A 19,348-nucleotide genomic window follows, 5' to 3' on the forward strand; every position below is an offset into this window, starting at 1 on the left:
CTCCATTGTCTTATTTCAAGTGCATTATATCTAATTATCTTATTTTAGGGGTAAAAATACTCATCCTATTGGCAGATAATTTGATTTACCTGCTGAAATCAAGGACAAACGCACTAATTTCAAGAAATCTTTACTTATTTTTTTGCAGTGTACATGGATGGATGGATGAACAAAAAAGAAAAATGGAGGGAGGGATAATTCGAGCAGCAGATGAATCATAGATGTTCACCCAGCACAGACCTTCAGACATCAAAAGAGGAAATAAAATCTGGAAAGACCAATTATTTTCATACTTTCCCAGACAGCATATGAACCCTGTCTTTCGTCTAAATCGGGGGGAAAAAATAAAGTTTAACGTGTAATAATAAGCATGTACAGCAGAAAAAGCTTGAAGCTTATTTTGAAAAAAAAAAAACTGATTCTCTTCTTCAGTTGTGTACGGTTTGTGATGTCTGTTGTGTTAATCATTATAACACATTACATACATTGCAGGAGAGATACGTGGGAGATGTTTAATGTGTAGGAACCGTGGCGTCGTCGACAAAAATTAAGACATTCCTGTTTCCAATCAGTTCACAAACTCATTTATTGCAGCGTGTTTAAGGACAGACATTCATTTCTTTTCCACAGGATGGTAAGAGATCACTTTCATCTATTATTAAAAAAAAAAAAAAGTCTTCTCTGTACAACCATGAACAATCTAATTTACAAAGTCAGTACAGGATGGAATCCCTTAAGACACATTTAAAGGGAACATGTTGCTGTTATATAAAAAGAAGAAAAAAAAAAAACCTCTACATTACCAAACCGTCTGCAAACCAAATGTGAATAATACAAAAATAAATAATCGAGAATTTCTAGAATGTGGCTTAATCTTATAGTCACACTGGGTTAAGTCCAGATTTTATTCTAAGCAGTGCAAATGGAATATTTTTTACATTATTTCATCTGTACAAGTCACGCTTCCTACGTGGATCTAAAAAAAAAAAAAAAAAAAAAAAAAAAAAGGCCCATTTCCCAACAGGTCACGCCGATTCACGCCGTGCTCCAGCATCTAGTGGAATGTGGCAGGGTATCAGCAGTAAATCAACAAGTTCTGGTTTCTGCAGCTCTGGGACCGGGTACTGGACCAACTTTACACTGACTGTGTGTGTGTGTGTGTGTGTGTGTGTGTGTGTGTGTGTGTGTGTGTGTGTGTGTGTGTGTGTGTGTGTGTGTGTTACAGCGACTTGAAAAAGGGATTCAACTCCCCAACTTTTGTCCCGTCACAACCACAAACTTCAAAATTATTTAATTTTACTCATGTGACAGAACAACTGGTGCATTTATGTTAAGTGGAAGGAAGACGACACATAGTTATCCATTTTTATTATGATTAAAAATCTGAAAAGTGTGGCATGCCATTGTATCCAGCCTCCTTTTTCCTCCAATAACACCTAAACAAAACCCATCTGCTCTCTCAGAAGCTGCCTAATTAGTAAATTCTCATCACCTTGAACACACCATCATGCTGCAAGGATGGATTTCCTGTTGGAAGCTGCAAAAAAAAACAAGAAACATTGACACTGGGAGTGTAGCTCAAAGTATATTCTATTCATATGTTAGATTGGACCTAAATAAAACTGAATAAATGGGAAGAGGCGAAAATGTCCTTTTAACAGCCGCGCTCCATCCAATTTGACCGCCTCTAAATATGCAAAGCTGGTAGAGAGAAACGCCGACTGAGGAGGGCTGAATACAAATGCTCAACTTTTCAACATTTAAATAAAATAAAAAAAACAACATGAATCGTTTTCCTTTCATTTCACACAATCAGACACCACTTTGTCCACTTGTGGTTTTAACGTGACAACATATCAAAGAGTCTAGGGAGAATGAATACATCTGAAATTCACTAGGTTTTCTACTTTAAAAACATCTGAAGGCTTTATTTGGTGCAAGGAGGAAAAAAAAAGAAAAGAAAAATAGCTCCAGTACTTATGAGCTCTACCACAATAAGGCCTGCCGGCAGATGAAAGGCAGCAGGGTGCTGTTAAAAACAGACCGTTGTTAAAAGCAAACCGAGCGTCCTTGCGTTAGCGTGTTGCTCGTTTATGGTAGTAATTGGGTAGTGTGGCGGTCCTGCCTTTTAGGCATTAGGTGTTGTTGCAGAGGTCAGCACTCCGGCTGCAGGCCAATCTGGAATGTCACGAATCCCATTTTAGCCATCGCTAACTATTGATTGTCCTCCGTCACTGAAACAGACAACGTGAGCTTGTATATTTACACTTAGACATCTCGAGTATTTCATTAAGACTTGGAAGGAAAAAAAAACGAAACAAAAAAGGGTAGCTCTGGTTTCAGGTTTCTCATTTCAATGAAAGATGCGTACAAACAGGTGGGTGAAAACTCAGTATTTGTGTTATTCCGCGTTTTGGAAAGTGCACGTGCAGAACTGTCAGGTTCTGCAGTCTGGGATGTAATCCCACTTTATCTGATCTGGGAGAAGCTACAAGGCGAGAAGGAAGTGACCGCCGAGCGGACAGAGAACACATTCTGTTCAAAAACAACAAAAAAGGACAATGACGCGAGACGAGACGCAGCTCTTTTTTACCCAGGAAGCAGAAACGTTTGCGTCAGAAAGCAGACGACCAGCAGCTTTTAAAGTACCATGTCTAGCAATGGGAAGAGGTTTAAGAAGTTCACCGTCCTCCTTTCTCCAGCAGAGAGAACGAACGCCACGAGGCAGAACCGTGTTCAGATGAAGGGCGCGCCGAAGCACCTCAGACACCAGTGGACGCTGGGGCTGGGCGGGCGGTCCATGCGGTGCAGAGACTTCAGCTGCTCCTGGCTCAGGTGGTCGTAGGCCTGCCGGTACTCTCTGTCGAAGGCCTCTGCAGACGGCACAGGAAAAGGAGGGGGGGGGAAACGCGTGAACAAAATGTTTCTTCAAAGTTTACGTGTTTTTTTTCTGGGCTATAAATATAATGTGATAGGGATGCTAACATCTTACAGCCGCCCTCCTCAGGGCTTTAAACCGATTTTTCCCCCCCAATCGGTTCGTTCCGAACAGAAAGGAATTATAACGTTTCTGGTTATGAGTTCCACCAATAAATTGACGTTCCCGAACCGGTTAGAACAAAAAAAAAATACTGTTCCCGGAACGGTTAATTTTGTTCCTTTCGTTTGACAAATATAGCTATTGGGTTTTACATAACGATGGATCGTAATTTACCTCTTATTTAAGATGTGTAGCTCTAGTGGAGACACCGCTCTCTCTCCATTCAGGAAGTGAAACTCAGCCGTCATGGTAACGTGCGCTTGAAAATAATAACTTTTTTTTTTTAAGTTAATTAGGCAACGAAATAAAACCGGTATTAACCGGTTACCATTATATTTAAATAAGTGTTCCAGTTCCAGAACATAAAAAAAAAATAACGTTTCCGGTTTCGTTTCTGTTCCCTGTAAAATACAAAAAGTTCCCGGTTTTCGTATTCGTTCCTTGAACCGGTTCAAAGCCCTGGCTCTCCTAAACGGGACAGAGTGCCTGCCATTTAAGACCGACAGAGGCGTGTTAGTCTTTATAATTCAGAAAGAGTATAATCGTGATGTGTTAAGAAAGTTTAAAACCTTTACATTCCTACAGAGGGTAAATTATTCTGTGCATTGACCCATCCCTTAGGAAGAGGATGTGCTGTTTGGCTGCTTCTCTGGATGCATTCCCACAGCGGAGCTCGAAGGGCGCTAATAACAGCTAGCGCTAGATTATGCTGCTCTGGAGGTTTATAGCTGCGCTGATGAACGTTCAAGAGCCTTACTGACTTCTCTATGTTGCTCTCAAACATCCATGCCGTACCGTTTTGTGTCGTGTCTAATTTCAGAGTAACGGTTCGTTACGCTAATGCTAATTACTCTCTTATTGGCTAAAGACAATTTATGGCAACCGACCATTTAACAATGGCAACAACAGTGTTGGACAGCTTAAAATGTGAAAAGTCAATAAGGTCATAGTAAATATTGGTAAATTAGACACAGAATTATGTTTTCAAGTCTTAATAATGATGATTCCTGCTTCTAGCAAACTTAAAAACTGACATTTAACATTAGAACATTACATCAGACTCATAGTGCGTGCTTCAAGGTTGTCATTTTCAAAAAGCACTTTTAATCTGTCAAACTATCCTCAACTTTATGCATATTGCAGTTTACTGACACGTACCTGAAAGTATATATATTAGCTCAGATAGATAGATAGATAGATAGATAGATAGATAGATAGATAGATAGATAGATAGATAGATAGATAGATAGATAGATAGATAGATAGATAGATAGATAGATAGATAGATAGATAGATAGATAGATAGATAGATAGATAGATAGATAGATAGATAGATAGATAGATAGATATACACCTCTATCTCAAGTACATATGGAGCTTTTTTAAAACAGAGATATAATTGTACTTTTATTTTTCAGCTGTTTCTCATGTTTATCTAAAGCTGTTTGTTAAAAAAATGTGGCTGTGAGAAATTTAAGATAACGCTTTGACTCGGCGATGCCTTTTTATATTACTTTATGAGAAGAAAAACATAGATAAGTATCGTATATCGGCATTCACCCTAAAAATATCAAGATATTCTTTTTGGTCCACTTGGCCCAGCCTGCATATTATTACACTGAAATAATTTTAAGATCCAATAACTGCAGCTGGTAAAGGTAAACTACAGTCAGGTGATCAGATAATTTTGCTCTTGTGCCGTTTGCACACCAGGCCAGCTAAACTGTTGCCATTAATCGATCAAAGATATGTGCTATGCAGACGACTCGCTTCTCAGAAATGATTCACTCACCAACGTCAATGTTCTCCCGTCCCAAGGACACCAGTGAAAGAAACAGTATTTCCCTATAAATACTCCTGAGAGAATAAAAAAAACAAAAACAGAGGAGTTAAAAGAAACGGCAACAAACGACTCAGAGCCTTAACGAGAAGCATAAACGAGGCCGACCTCTGCCGTTTAACGCCGCCTGGACGCTGCTTGATCTCCCGCAGCAGCAGGGTGATGGGACCGTAGACGTCGTTCGTCTGGATGCTTCGTACGATGCTGTTGAGGAGCGTTCGGATCTCCTGGTGGTCCGTCGGAGCCAAAGTCCCCTTTTTCTCCACTGTGAGCGACAAACGAGTATATTTCAGAAAACAGAAAAAAAACCTCACTAAGCTCTGACCTCTTCTCATCACTGTCACCGCAGCAGGAAAGTAAGAAGTTTGGCGTTTGGTGCCCCCTAGTGGAAGCTGTGGATCTCTACAGTCGTCGGGGAGCGTCATGAAACTGCAGGCACTCACTGAAACTCCTCCAGAGGAGGTAAAGCGGTTCCTCGGGTTCCTGATGCAGGTTGATGTTGTCCCACAGCAGCTGGACGAAGACGTGCCGACTATCCTGAGACAGCGACGTCAGAGGAAGCTGCAAAAACGACGATTTCTTGTTGCATAAAACAGCTTCTGCACATTGTGTCACACGACAACCACAGTCTTTACTTTGCAGGCACTCGTCTGAGTCCCATACCCCTTTAAAGGCATACTATGCAACATTTTTCAGTTAATTAATGTGTTCCATACCGTTTTGGATGATTAAATGAGTCATTTCAGGTCGAACAAAGGTTTTCTCGTGCATCGCGAGAGTCTGTCTTGCTTTACGGCGAGAACTGCTACACGCCCCCAGTGAAAGGCATGCTCGTTGCTAGCGCAGTGGCGATAGTTGTGCAGTTATCATGGCGGAACCAGCGAGAAAACAGCGAAAGCCCATGTTGGAGCAGGCAAGAAAGAGGAAAAGGGCTCTGGACAGAGAGAGGAGTCGTACACGGGTAAACATAGAAGGCTGCAAGGCTGACACGGACCTCGCGTTTCTGCTGATGCGATTGTAAGTAACATTGGAATGGTTTCTCTCTCTCTCTCTCTGTGCATGTTCATACCTTCACTGTGTTAGTCATTGGTTTTTTTTCCACTTTTCGTTGCGTTCGCCTGTCTGCTAAGCTCAAAACAACCGCGCCTGGCTTGACGGAGAAACCAGAACAGCTGAGCATCTTTATGACAGTGCACTTTTACTTTCCCCCTCTGGGGGGAGCCTCGCTGGAAAATTAACCCCGGTTGCATAGTATACCTTTAATAGAAGCCGGTGCAAACCTGGCTTTAGACGGCACCCCGTACTGCGACGCTCTATCACATTAACATTTGCGGCTGTAATAAAACACGTTTAAAAAGGGGGAGGGGTCTAACTCTGGCCGTTCTGTGGGACTTTAAATCGGGTCTGCGTACCTGTACTCCGTTGTTGCAGTGCTCAGAGGTGAGGATGAGGCCGGGCAGGTGAGACGGGAGGTCCAGGCGCCGGAAGTACCACACCAGGTTCCAGAAGATGATGGGATGCTGACTGAGGAACTTGTGGGTGTAGATGACCTGGACAGAGAACATCCCAGCCGTTTTACAACCAAGAGTCGCTTCAGGGTGGCCGCGAGGTGAAACGTGCCGCTGGTGTGGCATCTGCACCTGGTCTCCTTCGTTCTCCAGCAGCGTCTCCAGCTCCTTGCGCAGCACCAGAGGGCTGAGGTACGGCACGGACACCGGCTTGGGATTTGGACGTTTCTTGCCGATCCCGTCCTGATGAACACATAAGAAAACCCAAATGCTTAATGTGAAGCTTTAGCTGTGCGCTTTTATAATCACAGGCCAGCGGGGAGCACGCACCGACACTTCCTGCAGGCTGCAGGGCAGGCTGGTGGTGGAGACGCCGTGTCCGGGTCTCAGAGAGTAGTCCAGACTCTGCAGCGGACCTCCGACGCTGTTGCTGCGCGTCAGCGAAGTGCCGCCACATCTCTCCTGCAACCCTGCTGCCTGGTGCCCCAGGAGACCCAGTGGGTCCGACTGCACCGGCTCTGGAATCAGGCTGGGGGGGACGCGACAAGCAGAGAGGAGTCAGGTGGACATTAATCATCTTTCACGGGGTTCCTACGCTTTTTAGCAACGTGTCAAAAGCCATATCATGTCATAAATTAGAGACATGTATCCTTTTAAATTGTATAAAGTGGCTAGAACTGGGCCTCATGTAGCAAATGTTGATGTTTTAACTGTGTAGTAACAGCCTCTGACCACTAGATGTCAGTTTTCCCACAGCACATTAAAACAAACCCAGAAATGTCCAAAAAGAGAAAAAGTTAAAAGTTTAAAGTGCAACTCACAACAATATCAACTTTTTTTGCAGATAAACTGTATAAACCAGGCCTAAGGGTGCTACTTTTATGTCAATGTGCATTTTTAATAATTTTATGTGAACTAAAATGAAATTATGAAATCTAGTGTCATTGATACAGGTGCTAACCTGACTCCGCCAGATAGATTTGCTCCGCATATCCATCTGGAAACCTTCCGTTGAAGTAATTTTGGGAAGGGGCGAAAATACTGGTTAGCTGATTGGCCTATGTTGGTGATAGACGGGCCAAATAAACCAATCAGATCAACGAAGCATATGACATACTAACAGCGACGACGAAAACACAACCACAAGCCGAGCTACTCTTGCTGCTGCAGGTAAAGGCTCGTTAGCTCAGCAAAGAAATACTCTGTAATTCCGATAAAACTTGCTCGATAGCCGCGCTAACGCTAGTTTCATCGGCTGAAGCCGCCATGTTCTTTAGACTGAACTGTCGTGCTTCTCGTTGCGTCACACCTCAACCCGCCTCAAAGCCAACGCTGATTGGACGTTCGTTTGGTGAACGGCTCCAAATTTTCTTTAATGGAAAGTAGCCAGACTGATCTGCGAGTGAAACCTTGAAAGCTCGCGAGATCAGGATGGTCTCACGAGGCTATACAGGTGCAACCTGCCCTTTTAATGACTTCATGATGCCAAAGTGGCCCAATATAGGAACGAGTTTGACGCTCCTGAACTACAGAACTCAAAGGGTGGTAACGACAACATCTGGAAAAGTCTGGAGATTGTTTTGCCAAATTCATCCAGGAAGGTAAACTACAGTTTCCAGGATATTTTGCAGGAGCCCTGATTAAAAACGTGACTCTGTGTGGGTGTAGTACCTCTTGTGAGCTGCAGGACGACTGTCTGCATCCTCCTTCGACTCGTCCTGGGAGAACGTGATCAGGTCCGGGGTCTTTATGTCAGCCAAGCTGCTCGCAGTGGGCTGAGTGCTGCTGCTGTGGAGGCTTTCCCCCGAGGCACTCGGATTCATATAAAAACTGAAAGGGAATAAAAAATGAAGCAGTTCTAGTCCAAGCATCCATATTGAAAGAGAAAGCGTGTGTTACTGTGAGGGGAGGCGTACTCGGGCGTCGTGCGGAGGTCATGAAACTCTATGTGCAGCAGCGGGAGGAAGGCGGTCCGGCAGAACGGACAGTTCGTGTTCAGATTGGAGTCGTCCGCGGTCCAGCCTGCCATCACCTCCTCGTCGTACACCAGGGCCTCACAGGAGCGGCACTGGGAGCAGCTGGACATCAGCACCTGAGGAGGAAGAGGAGGTGTTTAGCGATCGCTGCGAAGAATGAAACATCACCCAGGAGAAGGCTGTGTGGGGCCGACCTCCAGCGCGCAGGCCTGGAAGATGCTGGAGGAGGAGGCGTGATGCGAGGAGCTCTGCTCAGAGTCAGGACCCCGGCCCGGACGCCCCGGAGTTGCACCTGCAGCCGCAAACAGACGCGGCGTCAGAGGAAAAGCGGCCGACGTACGCTGGACGTTTACGTCGCTGCGCGGGGCGAGCGCTTACATGTCTGCTGCGTGCCGCGGCCCGTGTCGCTGCTGCTGCCGCTGCTGCTGCCCAGGCTGGTGCTGCTGCGGTTCAGACCGTTCGCCGCCAGACCCGCGACGCTCCTCTTCTCGGGGCTCTCCTCCAGGTCACGCGCCGGCAGCAGATGCTCGTCCAGACGCCTTGGGAAGCCGGCCGCACCCGGAGGCTCTTCATCCTGCGCCGAAAAAAAACAAGATGAAGACGTAAAAGCTGCTTGTACCAGATTAATTGGTCAATTACCCAGAATTCCAGTTATTTGAGCCATTTTAGTCAATCCCAGCTCATCTCTGACAACTATTGAACAGCATGAAATGCATATTTTCCAGTCTTAATTACTATTATTACCAACATGTCATTAATTATATTTTGCTTCAGTTTCCATGCGTTATTTTATCTGTACGTTTGCCAGTAGGCAGCAGCATATTCATCTCTATCAATTAGGACAAAAAACACGCAAAACAACATTTATTTAGCAACTATTGTCGCCACAACTGCTAAAAACAACAAAAACGCTGATAATCATGGTAACGTATTGGGAGTGGGTGGATTATAAAGTGAAGATGCGAAGCAGCGTTACTCCAATCGGAGTGGTGGGTGGTTCTCCTTCACTTCTTTCTTTCTCAAAATAATGACAATTTATGTCTTTTGGAAATACAGGATTGTCTCAGAAAATTAGAATATTGTGATAAAGTTCTTTAGTTTCTGTAATGCAATTTAAAAATCACGAAATGTCATACATTCTGGATTCATTACAAATCAACTGAAATATTGCAAGCCTTTTATTGTTTTAATATCGCTGATTATGGCGTACAGCTGAAGAAAACCAAAAATCCTATCTCAAAATATTAGAATATCGTGAAAAAGTATACTAGTAGGCTATTCAACTAATCACTTGAATCGTCTAATTAACTCGAAACACTGCAGGGTTTCCTGAGCCTTGAAAAACACTCAGCTTGGTTCAGTAAACTAAATCACAAGTATGGTAGTGGTTAAGAGACGACATCAGATTCTCACAGTAACTGGTGTACTGACCATGGCATACTGTCCTTGATTGGCCTGCCAATCCCCCTGACCTGAACCCCATAGAGTATTTGTGTGGTATTGTGAAGAAGAAGCTGAAAGACACCAGACCCAACAATGCAAATGAGCTAAAGGCCGCTATTGAAGCATCCTGGGCATCCATAACACCTCAGCAATGCCACAGGCTGATTGCCTCCATGCCACGCCGCATTGATGCAGTAATCTGTGCAAAAGGATTCCCAACCAGGTACTGAGTGCATTAATGGACATTTTCAAATGTTTGATTTTGTTCTGCTGTTATAATTTTTGTTTTTTTACTTGGTCTGAGGAAATATTCTAATATTTTGAGATAGGATTTTTGAGTTTTCTTCAGCTGTACGCCATAATCAGCGATATTAAAACAATAAAAGGCTTGCGATATTTCAGTTGATTTGTAATGAATCCAGAATGTATGACATTTCATGTTTTTTAATTGCATTACAGAAAATAAAGAACTTTATCACAATATTCTAATTTTCTGAGACAGTCCTGTATTTGCGGGTACGAGTAGAGTAGCTGTTTTTAACCCCTTTCTTTTTCAGCCAGCTGACCAGCAGTGCTGAGTTACTGGAACCCCCCCACAGCGGGAGAAAACTCTGATCCAGCGGGTGCTTTCTCCGGCATTTCATTAAAACGACTTTAAGGCATGTAAAAAGGAAAGTTTTCACAGTTCTGAAACGTTATAGAACCTGCAGGTGAAGATTCTCAGTCATCCAGGTCATGGTCATTCCAAAAAATAGTAAAAAAATCAAAGCAACTGGACTTGTTTTCCGTAGTTGAAGCGAAACATCTTCAACTATGGAAAACAAGTCCAGTTGCTTTGTTTTTTACTTTTTTTGGAATGTTATAGAACCTGGGTAACCAGCAACCAGCCAATGCCCAATCTACCAGTTTTCTCCACTTTCCAACCAATGATTTTCACTCAAGCGTCAGTAGGGGGTCACAGGTCTCCTGAAACGCTGGTGATTGAGATCCATATCCAGCTCTGATGCCAACATTTCCCATAATGCACAGGTTAACGGCTCAAGCGTGCCGTAATAGATTGAGCCTTCCTGTTGATGTCTGAAAGTCTTGCTCTCTCTCCCTCTCTCTGAGGCAAAACAAACCGCAGACGCTTCCCTTTAAAAATAACTTCTTACATCTCTGACTTGGTCTTGAAACGTGACCCATTAGAGTAGGGCTGGACGATATAGAAAAAAAGCTTATCGATAAAAAAAATGCATATTGATCGATATCGATAATTATTGAAAATATTTAAAACCATATTTTATTTGCAGCTCTGCCTGGACATTTAATGATATTGCTAAATTATTTAATTTTAATAAAGAACACAAACACAGAATTCCAATTAAATCTTTATTTAACCAACTTTTTTAACCATAACTGAATTTTTTTTAAGAAAAATAACTTAAGAGACCTGAGTTATGTTATTAAATAAAGACTCTATTATTAAATAAAGACCAAAATAAATATACCAAATATATAAATAAATAAAATAGCCTATTTAGGTGGGAATAGTACACTAGTTACTTCTCAGGTTTCATAATTGAGAGGCTGACGCAGGTCCGAGGTTGAGGCGTGTAAGGACGCAGACTGCAGCTCATTTTGCACTGATTCCCTGCACTAGTTGCACAATTTAGGGAGCGCTGTTAGAGAAAAACTTGCGTCCCGGAACTTTATATCGCGGACTTTATACCTCGCGGAGTGGCGAGTAATTGTTTGAAGCCCGGTTTTTTAACTGCAGACAACAGCAGCATATCCGCGGAGTCGCGCGGGGCTCACACCGCTCGCGCAGCAGCGCGTGCGGTGTGATCGGCTGAGCGTCTTACATGATAAAACAAGTTGGTTGCGTTACCAGACTTTGTTTTTACCGGTTCCTTGCAAGTTTTACAAATCACTGGTTTATTTCTGTCAGACTGGCGAACAAGTAAAACCCCGTTTTGGGGCCGTTTCCTCCGCCGCTCCTTGCTGCGACATATTCTCGTGCTCTGTGTTGTGGTTTGAGAGGGCGGAGCTTTATGACGGCGTGCCTGGGTCCGCCATTACGATTGGTCGAGAGGAAGTAGTGACTGTATCATCAACTAATATGATAGGCTGAAAGGAAGGAAGGAAAACTCTCTATCGAACTTTTATCAACGCTATTTTTTCCTATCGCGCCACACGTCTATCGATCGATATATATTGTTATTGAATTATCGTCCAGCCCTACGTTAGAGTGACTAAGTAAAAGCTGATTTCTGAGTTTCTCATTGGCCGTGCCGGGCGGATCAAGCTAAGAATCGTAATTTTAAAAGGCATCAGAATGAAGCGGGGGGCTCCATGGAGGCATGAAGACTCACCTCGTCGTCGGAATAAGTGAAGGCCGACGCCACGGCGCCCCACATTTTACTGCCCACGTTCGCCGCCTGCTTCATGCCCGACTTCAGCACGTCGATCTTGGCCCCGGACAGCAGGGAGTCCATCTTGATCCCTGAAATGGTGTTGATGACGGATCCCAGCGACCCCGCCTGCGTGGACTTGACCATGGCAGTCAGCGAGGAGGACCTGGGGGCGGGGAGCTTTGCCGTGAACGTCTTGGAGCGAGTGACGGTGCCTGGGCTGCGTTTGGGCGTGTCGGCCGGCGAGGCGCCCGCGCTCTTGGCGGGAGGCGCGGGGAGGCTGCACCTGCGCTCAAGAGACCTCGAGCCGTCGGGGGAGTCGCCCTGAGGCCTGCTGCAGCTCCATGCTGGAGGATTTGGACCCCAGCGGGCTCTTCAGGCTCATGTACATCTCGATTTCCTCGGCCAGGTTGCGGGAGACGACGACGCTGGGCACGGGGCGCGCCGGCTCCTGGCTGCCGACCGAAGCGCACTCCTCCTTCGCGGACACCAGGAGGGAGAGCGGGTCGGCCCCCGCCTCCACGTCGGCCCTCTCCAGCGTGGCTCCTTTGACTCCGGACTCCTCATCGTGCGACTCGGTTTGCCTCCTCTCACGTTTGCCCTTCACCTCAGCGACCTCCGCCTGCTGCTCCTCCCCTTTGGCCTCCTCACACTCTCTCTGGGCCTCCTTCTTTAAAAGCTTTTTGTCCTCGCCGGGCTCCTCCTCCAGGTCTTCGAAGAGGGCCTTGTTCTTGCCGTAAGGCGGCGGACTCTGCGCCCCAGAGAGCGCGGCGGTGAGGATGCGGGCGTCGGCGCCCATGCGGCTGGCCATGTGGTCCACGCCTTTCTCCAGCAGCATGCCGGCGCGCGTCTCCACGCTGAAGCTGCAGCTGCGCTCCGAGAAGGATTTCTGCCGCTGGTGCTGAGCCGCGTCCTCGGCCGCCAGCGGGGCGTCGTGGTCGGGCAGCGACACGCCGTCCGTCTTACTGAGGCTCCGGAACAGCTTCCCCGTTTCTGGGAGGGTGTAAAAACAAACGATTAAACCGAACTGCTTCTTTCTCAGAGCTTCAAAGCGGGGACGGTCGGCTTACTCTGCTCCCTGCCGCCGTCAAAGCTTCCCGTGGAGAGCCTCACGATGCTGGGGACGGGCGAAGGGAGGTCGACAGGACTGCCGGGCTCGCTGCCCGCTGAGCCTGCAATGTCGCCCCCTGGTGGCAAAGAGAAACACTGACTACACAAACAACAGGTGCAGCTTTTTGCATAAAAGGTGGAGTAAAAAGCTAGCCTCGTGAGACCATCCTGATCTCGCGAGCTTTCAAGGTTTCACTCGCAGATCAGTCTGGCTACTCTCCGTTAAAGAAAATTTGGAGCAGTTCACCAAACGAACGTCCAATCAGCGTTGGCTTTGAGGCAGGTTGCGGTGTGACGCAAGGAGAAGCGCGTCAGTTCAGTCTAAAGAACATGGCGGCTTCAGCCGATGAAACTAGCGTTAGCGCGGCTATCGAGCAAGTTTTATCGGAATTACAGAGTATTTCTTCACTGAAAGAAGAGCAACACACTGCTCTGGAGGCTTTTCTCAGAGGAAAAGATGTTTTTGCTCTTCTCCCGACTGGTTTCGGCAAGAGTTTGATCTATCAATTGGCTCCTCTTGTCGTGTTAGTACGTCATATGCTTCGTTGATCTGATTGGTTTATTTGGCCCGTCTATCACCAACATAGGCCAATCAGCTAACCAGTATTTTCGCCCATTCCCAAAATCACTTCAACGGAAGGTTTCCAGATGGATATGCGGAGCAAATCTATCTGGCGGAGTCAGGTTAGTAAAAAGCAGGACTTTGAACCGGTTCAAGGAACGAAAACCGGGAACTTTTTGTATTTTACAGGGAACAGAAATGAAACCGGAAACGTTATTTTTTTATGTTCTAGAACTGGAACACTTATTTTAAAATAATGGTAACCGGTTAATACCGGTTTTATTTCGTTCCTCAAAGTTTTCGTTGCCTAATTAACTAAAAAAAAAGGAGGAAGCAAGCGTTAACATTGATGCTATTTCTTCCGTGTTGTCCAATCTACCTAATATTGTTTCATTAAAAGATCAGAGAACGGCTCTGAAGGCTTTTGTTGGTGGAAACCATGTTTTCGCCCTTCTCCCGACCGGATTTGGCAAGTTTTGTTTTCCGGGACGCGTCCGTAGCGGAGCTGTTAGCGTAAACCATGTTAGGAGGCCTTTAGTCCTCGACGCGGTCGGCCCGGGATCGACTCCGACCCGCAGCGCTTTGCCGCCTGTCTTCCCCCCTCTTCCTGTCAGCTCACTGTCAATAAAACGCGTGCCACTAGAGCCGCAAACACGTAAAAAAAAAAAGTTTATTTTCCTGCGTCGCTCTCACAGCGTCACGGGTTAGCTTCGGTGTGAGTGGTTGAAATAGCACGTCGATAAAGATGACAGACAAGTGGCTTATCCAATCATATGCAAGGATTTTTGATAAGGCCCAGCCTTCAATAAAGGCAATTCCTATGGCGGTGTCCCAGATGGATGTGAGTGAAGCTAGACGGAGCGACATCCAGCTGGCGGAGTCAGGTTAGCGCACGTTACCATGACGGCTGAGGTTCACTTCCTGTGTGACATCACATCACACAGTCGCTGACTGAATGGAGAGAGAGCGGCGTCTCCACTAGAGCTACACATCTTAAATAAGAGGTAAATTACGATCCATCGTTAAATAAAATGTTCATTCCAAACACAATATCAATAGCTATATTTGTCAAACGAAAGGAACGAAATTAACCGTTCCAGGAACAGTATTTTTTTGTTCTAACCGGTTCGGGAACGTCAATTTATTGGTGGAACTCATAACCGGAAATGTTATAATTGCGTTTCTGTTCGGAACGAACCGATTGGGGAAAAAAATTTAAAAAAATCGGTTCAAAGCCCTGGTAAAAAGATAACAAGTCGTGTTGACAATAAGCCACTAGATTAGATTGTTTTTGCTCTTCTTTATACTTCTTCAGACGTGGAAATCTAATTTCAGCCAGACTGCAGCACGCCGGCGAACATTGACTCCTCTTACCGCTCCGATCCTTCTTCTCTGCGTTTTTCTGCCCAGGTGAATGCTCTTCTGTAGGTGAGGGCTCTGCCAGCTCCTGGTGTAACTCATCCTTAGACCCGTATCCCTGATCCGACTGTCTTCCTGTAGGGGAAACCCAGGCTGCTGAAATATTCAATTCATGACCCTTTATGCTATTTTCTATGCGATGTGGGGGGGATTTTTCTGTACCTGTGTTGCAGCCCTCTGCAGCGTCCTCATTGGGCTCCTCGCTGTTAACTTCACTGGAGCTGTGAGCGCTGCCGTGACTCAGATTATCAGCATCTGTGGCTGTGGACTCTTCTCCTGGTGCACCTGGGAGCACACCATCACAAGACTGTTTCCACAATCAAACTTCTAGACTTTCTTCACAGCATTTTTTTGTTATGTATTCTGTCTACTGGACTTTGGTCCCACTATAATGAATTAACAGAACGCTTTGGTTGGACCCAAACTAACTTAGATCATCTTTATTTCATTGACTAGAACCTTTGCACTTGCCAAGTAAGACATGAAACATCCAGGACTAAATGTTCCTCAAAGCACAGTTTGTGAACTTTAGCGCCTTTATTGACTAGGACTCCTAAAAATAGCAGTTTTACAGCTGGTTTAGCCTATTAGACCCAGATTAAGAACCATAGGTAGGTTACAGTGAAGATTTAAAGCTGCCTAGACACAACCCAGGTAGCAAAATGGCCCTTTTTTAAAATTTTTAATGAATCTGAAACGAAACAAATGTTTTGTTGGGTAAAATGTTAGAAACCAGGTGTAATTTGGCAAATCAAAGAGAACGCCTCCCAGATCAATAAACATAAATAGAAACTAAAGCTTAGATCTTTGACATTTAGAACATCGAAAAAGGAAAAAAAAAGTTATCCATAACTTTTCCAAACCCAGAAAATGACAGAAGAGGACCTTTAATGACTGTGTAGTAAGTAATAATGCAATAACAACGTATATCGATCGACAGGAAAACAAACGGTTTGGTAAAAAGTTAAATAGAAGAACAGTTTTCCTTCCTTTCGCATTCTGGCCTATCATCTAGGTCACAGGTGTCAAACTCAAGGCCCGCGGGCATAATCCGGCCCCTCCAGGTAAATTATCTGGCCCTCAAGAGCCAAAATAAGGCATATTGTGTCATAACATAGAGGCATATATCCTTTTAAAGTGTATAAAGTGGCTAAAACTGTGCCTCCTGTAGGGAATGTTTTTTGGTTTTTTACTGTGTAGTAAGAGCATCCTACCAATAGATGTCAGTTTTCTCACAACACATTAAAAACAACCCAGAAATGTCTAGAAGGTGAAAAAGTGATACAGATTAATGAATTTAAAGTGTGGCTCACCCCAGTATCACCTTTTTTTTGCAGATAAACTGTATAAACTGGGCCTAAGTTTGCTACTTTTATGTTACTGTGTATTTTTTATACTTCCATGTGAACTGAAATGAAATTATGAAATGAAAAGTATCGTCTATACACGTGCAACCGGCCCTTTTGATGACTTCATGATGCCAAAGTGGCCTCATATAGAAATGAGTTTGACACCCCTGATCTAGGTTAATACTACAGTCGTTAAATTCTCCCAACCAATCAAACGCAGACCCAGGAATGCCCCGTCCCCTTCAAAGAGTTCAGAGAGCATATTCTCAGTTTTTAATCACTTGCAGTTTTTGGTAAACAGTTGAGTTTAAAAACGTATTTTTTGTGCAGCTGTGGCTTAATTACACATTTTTAAAGAAAGAATGCAACAAACTAAACTAAATGTTTTGATAATCATCGATCAACGTGACTTTCGTTTTATCTATATTATTTTTTCTATATGGTCCAGCTCTTGTAGGCACCCTGTGGCGGCCGGAGGTTTCCCGCCTTTCTCACCTGTGGTCGTCGTCGTCGGCGGTTTCTTCTTCTTGGGCGAGGAGTCATTCTGAAGTTTCCTGAACTGGGCCACTCCACGGATCACGTTGCGCAACTTGGTCCACATGAAGAGGCCGCTGCGGTTGCGACTCGACCAGGGGCCCTCGAAGACGGCCTGCAGGCAGAGGGAGGAGGAGGTTCTGCAGAGTCAACACCCAGACCACAGGTTTGTGGAACACAAGCAGCATTTCACAAAGAAAGACCTTGTTGTAGTATCCGTATGTTATGGCGTTGGGCTGGACGCCGGCCTTTTTCATCTCTACCAGGACCCGTACCGCCATGACGGGAAGACCCCACACGCCGCAGAGCTGCATCACTACCCTGTAACACACCTGACGCACAGACACAGACTCAATCTGCAGCACCTCGGCTCAATGGTCCCCCAGAAAACAACCCAAAGGGGTGAGCGTACCTCGTCCAGGATCTCCACCTCAGCCTCCCTCATCTTCAGCAGGACGTTGTAGGCCTGCTGCATGGCGCGGCTCTTGGACTTGGCCAGGCGCACGCCGGCAGGCAGGCAGATGAACCACAGGCTGTAGCAGTGGCTCAACAGGCAGCGCGGCCACTGCGGCGGGTTGGAGGAGAACCGCTTGGCCAGTTTGTAGGCGAGCTTGATCTCCTGTCGAATTGGAATTATAATAATAATAACTAGAAAAAAATGTTTCTGCGTAAGAGCGAGTGAGAATGCTAATCTGCAGAATGATTTGAGCAGAAGATGCAGAAGATCCCTGCAGAAGAGTAAAAGTAGCTGAAAAACATTGAAATCGGATTTAAAGAATTTGAAAAAAATGAATTTGAAGGGATTTGAAGAATTTGAAAAAATTAAAGAATTAGAAATGAGACGAATGTGAAGAATTTGAAAAATTTGAAGGAGTTTGAAAAATTTGAAGGAATTTGAAGAATGTGAAAAAATTTAAGAATTAGAAAAAAAATTAATTTGAAAAAATTTGAAGAATTTGAAGAATTTCAAAAAAAAAAAATCAAAAAAATGAAAAATTTGAAGAATTACAACAATTAGAAGAATTGGAAGAATTTACATAATTGGAAGAATGTGAAGAATTTGAAGGAATTTGTATCAATTTGCATTGATTTCAATGGGAACAGCCAAAATAAAATAAAATCGCACAAACAGTGAAATATTTTAAAAAGTGTAAAAGTTAGCATAGCCATGAGTTATAGTAGTCATGCCGGCAACAAGCCGGACATTTTGATACCAAAATTGTTGAAATCGGTTTAAGTATGCAGGAGTAGTTAGATGCAGACGGAATAATAATAATAAAGAAAAACAGGAAAACAATAAGTGAGAATGCTGTATAGCATTCTCACTGATAATAATAATAATGAGCTTCAAGCACGATGTAATAGGAGGTACTGTGAGGTCTGCTGTGCGCGTACCTGCTTGGTTCTCTTGGCCAGCAGAGCAGGGCTGCTGGACAGACCTGACCCGGCTGCTCTGGTGCTCAGCGCAGGACGCAACTCTCTGGGACGGTCAAACAGGTTCAGCTGCAGCCTGGGGAAACCTTTATAGCTGAGGAAAAAAAAAAAACGACGTCACAAGGGAGCCGGAGGAGGAAAAAGTCTCTCTTGGATAAAATGTAAGTCGGGCACGGGGTTCCAGCTTCAAGCCTACACATTCAGGACTATGGCTGGACGATAATTCAATAACAATATATATCGATCGATAAACGTATATCGATAACAGAAAAACAAAGATCAATAAAAAGTTAAATAGAATACAAGTTTTCCTTCCTTTTGCATTCTAGCCCATCATGTAGGTTAATATTACAGTCATTCCTCCCAACCAATCACAACGCAGACCAAGGAACCAAGCCCCGCCCCCTTCAAAGAGTTCCACGTGTGTTCTTTTTTTCCTTGTTTAAAAACTTACAGTTTGGTTGAATAAAAGGTTAAGTTTGAATTCAGTGTTTGTGTATTTATCTAAAAATAGGTCGCTAGGCAACAGCATAAAATGACCAGGGCTGTACTTAAAATACATGTTTTGAATTTGTTGATAATTATCGATCGGTATGATTTTTATTTTATCCATTTGCTTTTTTTCCTACATCGTCCAGCCCCATTCAGGACCAATAAAGGTTTCTGTCAGGCTGGTCCTACTATCCCAAGATCTTCCAATGATTTGCCACAGAAATGATGATTCCTACAGCTGCACACTG

At 44.5% G+C, this 19,348-nt stretch overlaps 1 protein-coding gene across 1 annotated transcript in view; it reads right to left on the reverse strand.

The window, feature by feature from the left end:
- Nucleotides 1–561: 561 nt before the first annotated feature.
- dennd4c (DENN/MADD domain containing 4C) overlaps nt 562–19,348 on the reverse strand; it is a 62,567-nt gene continuing 43,780 nt past the window's right edge. The window contains 20 exon segments of the mRNA XM_012864931.3: nt 562–2,873; nt 4,833–4,897; nt 4,989–5,145; nt 5,324–5,441; nt 6,293–6,430; nt 6,521–6,631; nt 6,719–6,917; nt 8,060–8,218; nt 8,305–8,480; nt 8,559–8,656; nt 8,743–8,938; nt 12,162–12,527; nt 12,529–13,193; nt 13,271–13,387; nt 15,247–15,366; nt 15,454–15,576; nt 17,136–17,289; nt 17,378–17,506; nt 17,587–17,793; nt 18,570–18,702. Of these exon segments, the coding sequence (XP_012720385.2) occupies nt 2,737–2,873; nt 4,833–4,897; nt 4,989–5,145; nt 5,324–5,441; nt 6,293–6,430; nt 6,521–6,631; nt 6,719–6,917; nt 8,060–8,218; nt 8,305–8,480; nt 8,559–8,656; nt 8,743–8,938; nt 12,162–12,527; nt 12,529–13,193; nt 13,271–13,387; nt 15,247–15,366; nt 15,454–15,576; nt 17,136–17,289; nt 17,378–17,506; nt 17,587–17,793; nt 18,570–18,702 (3,568 nt within the window). The 3' untranslated portion in view covers nt 562–2,736.

The sequence above is a fragment of the Fundulus heteroclitus genome, chromosome 14 (genome assembly GCF_011125445.2).
Source record: "Fundulus heteroclitus isolate FHET01 chromosome 14, MU-UCD_Fhet_4.1, whole genome shotgun sequence".
In the NCBI taxonomy this organism is placed as follows: domain Eukaryota; kingdom Metazoa; phylum Chordata; class Actinopteri; order Cyprinodontiformes; family Fundulidae; genus Fundulus; species Fundulus heteroclitus.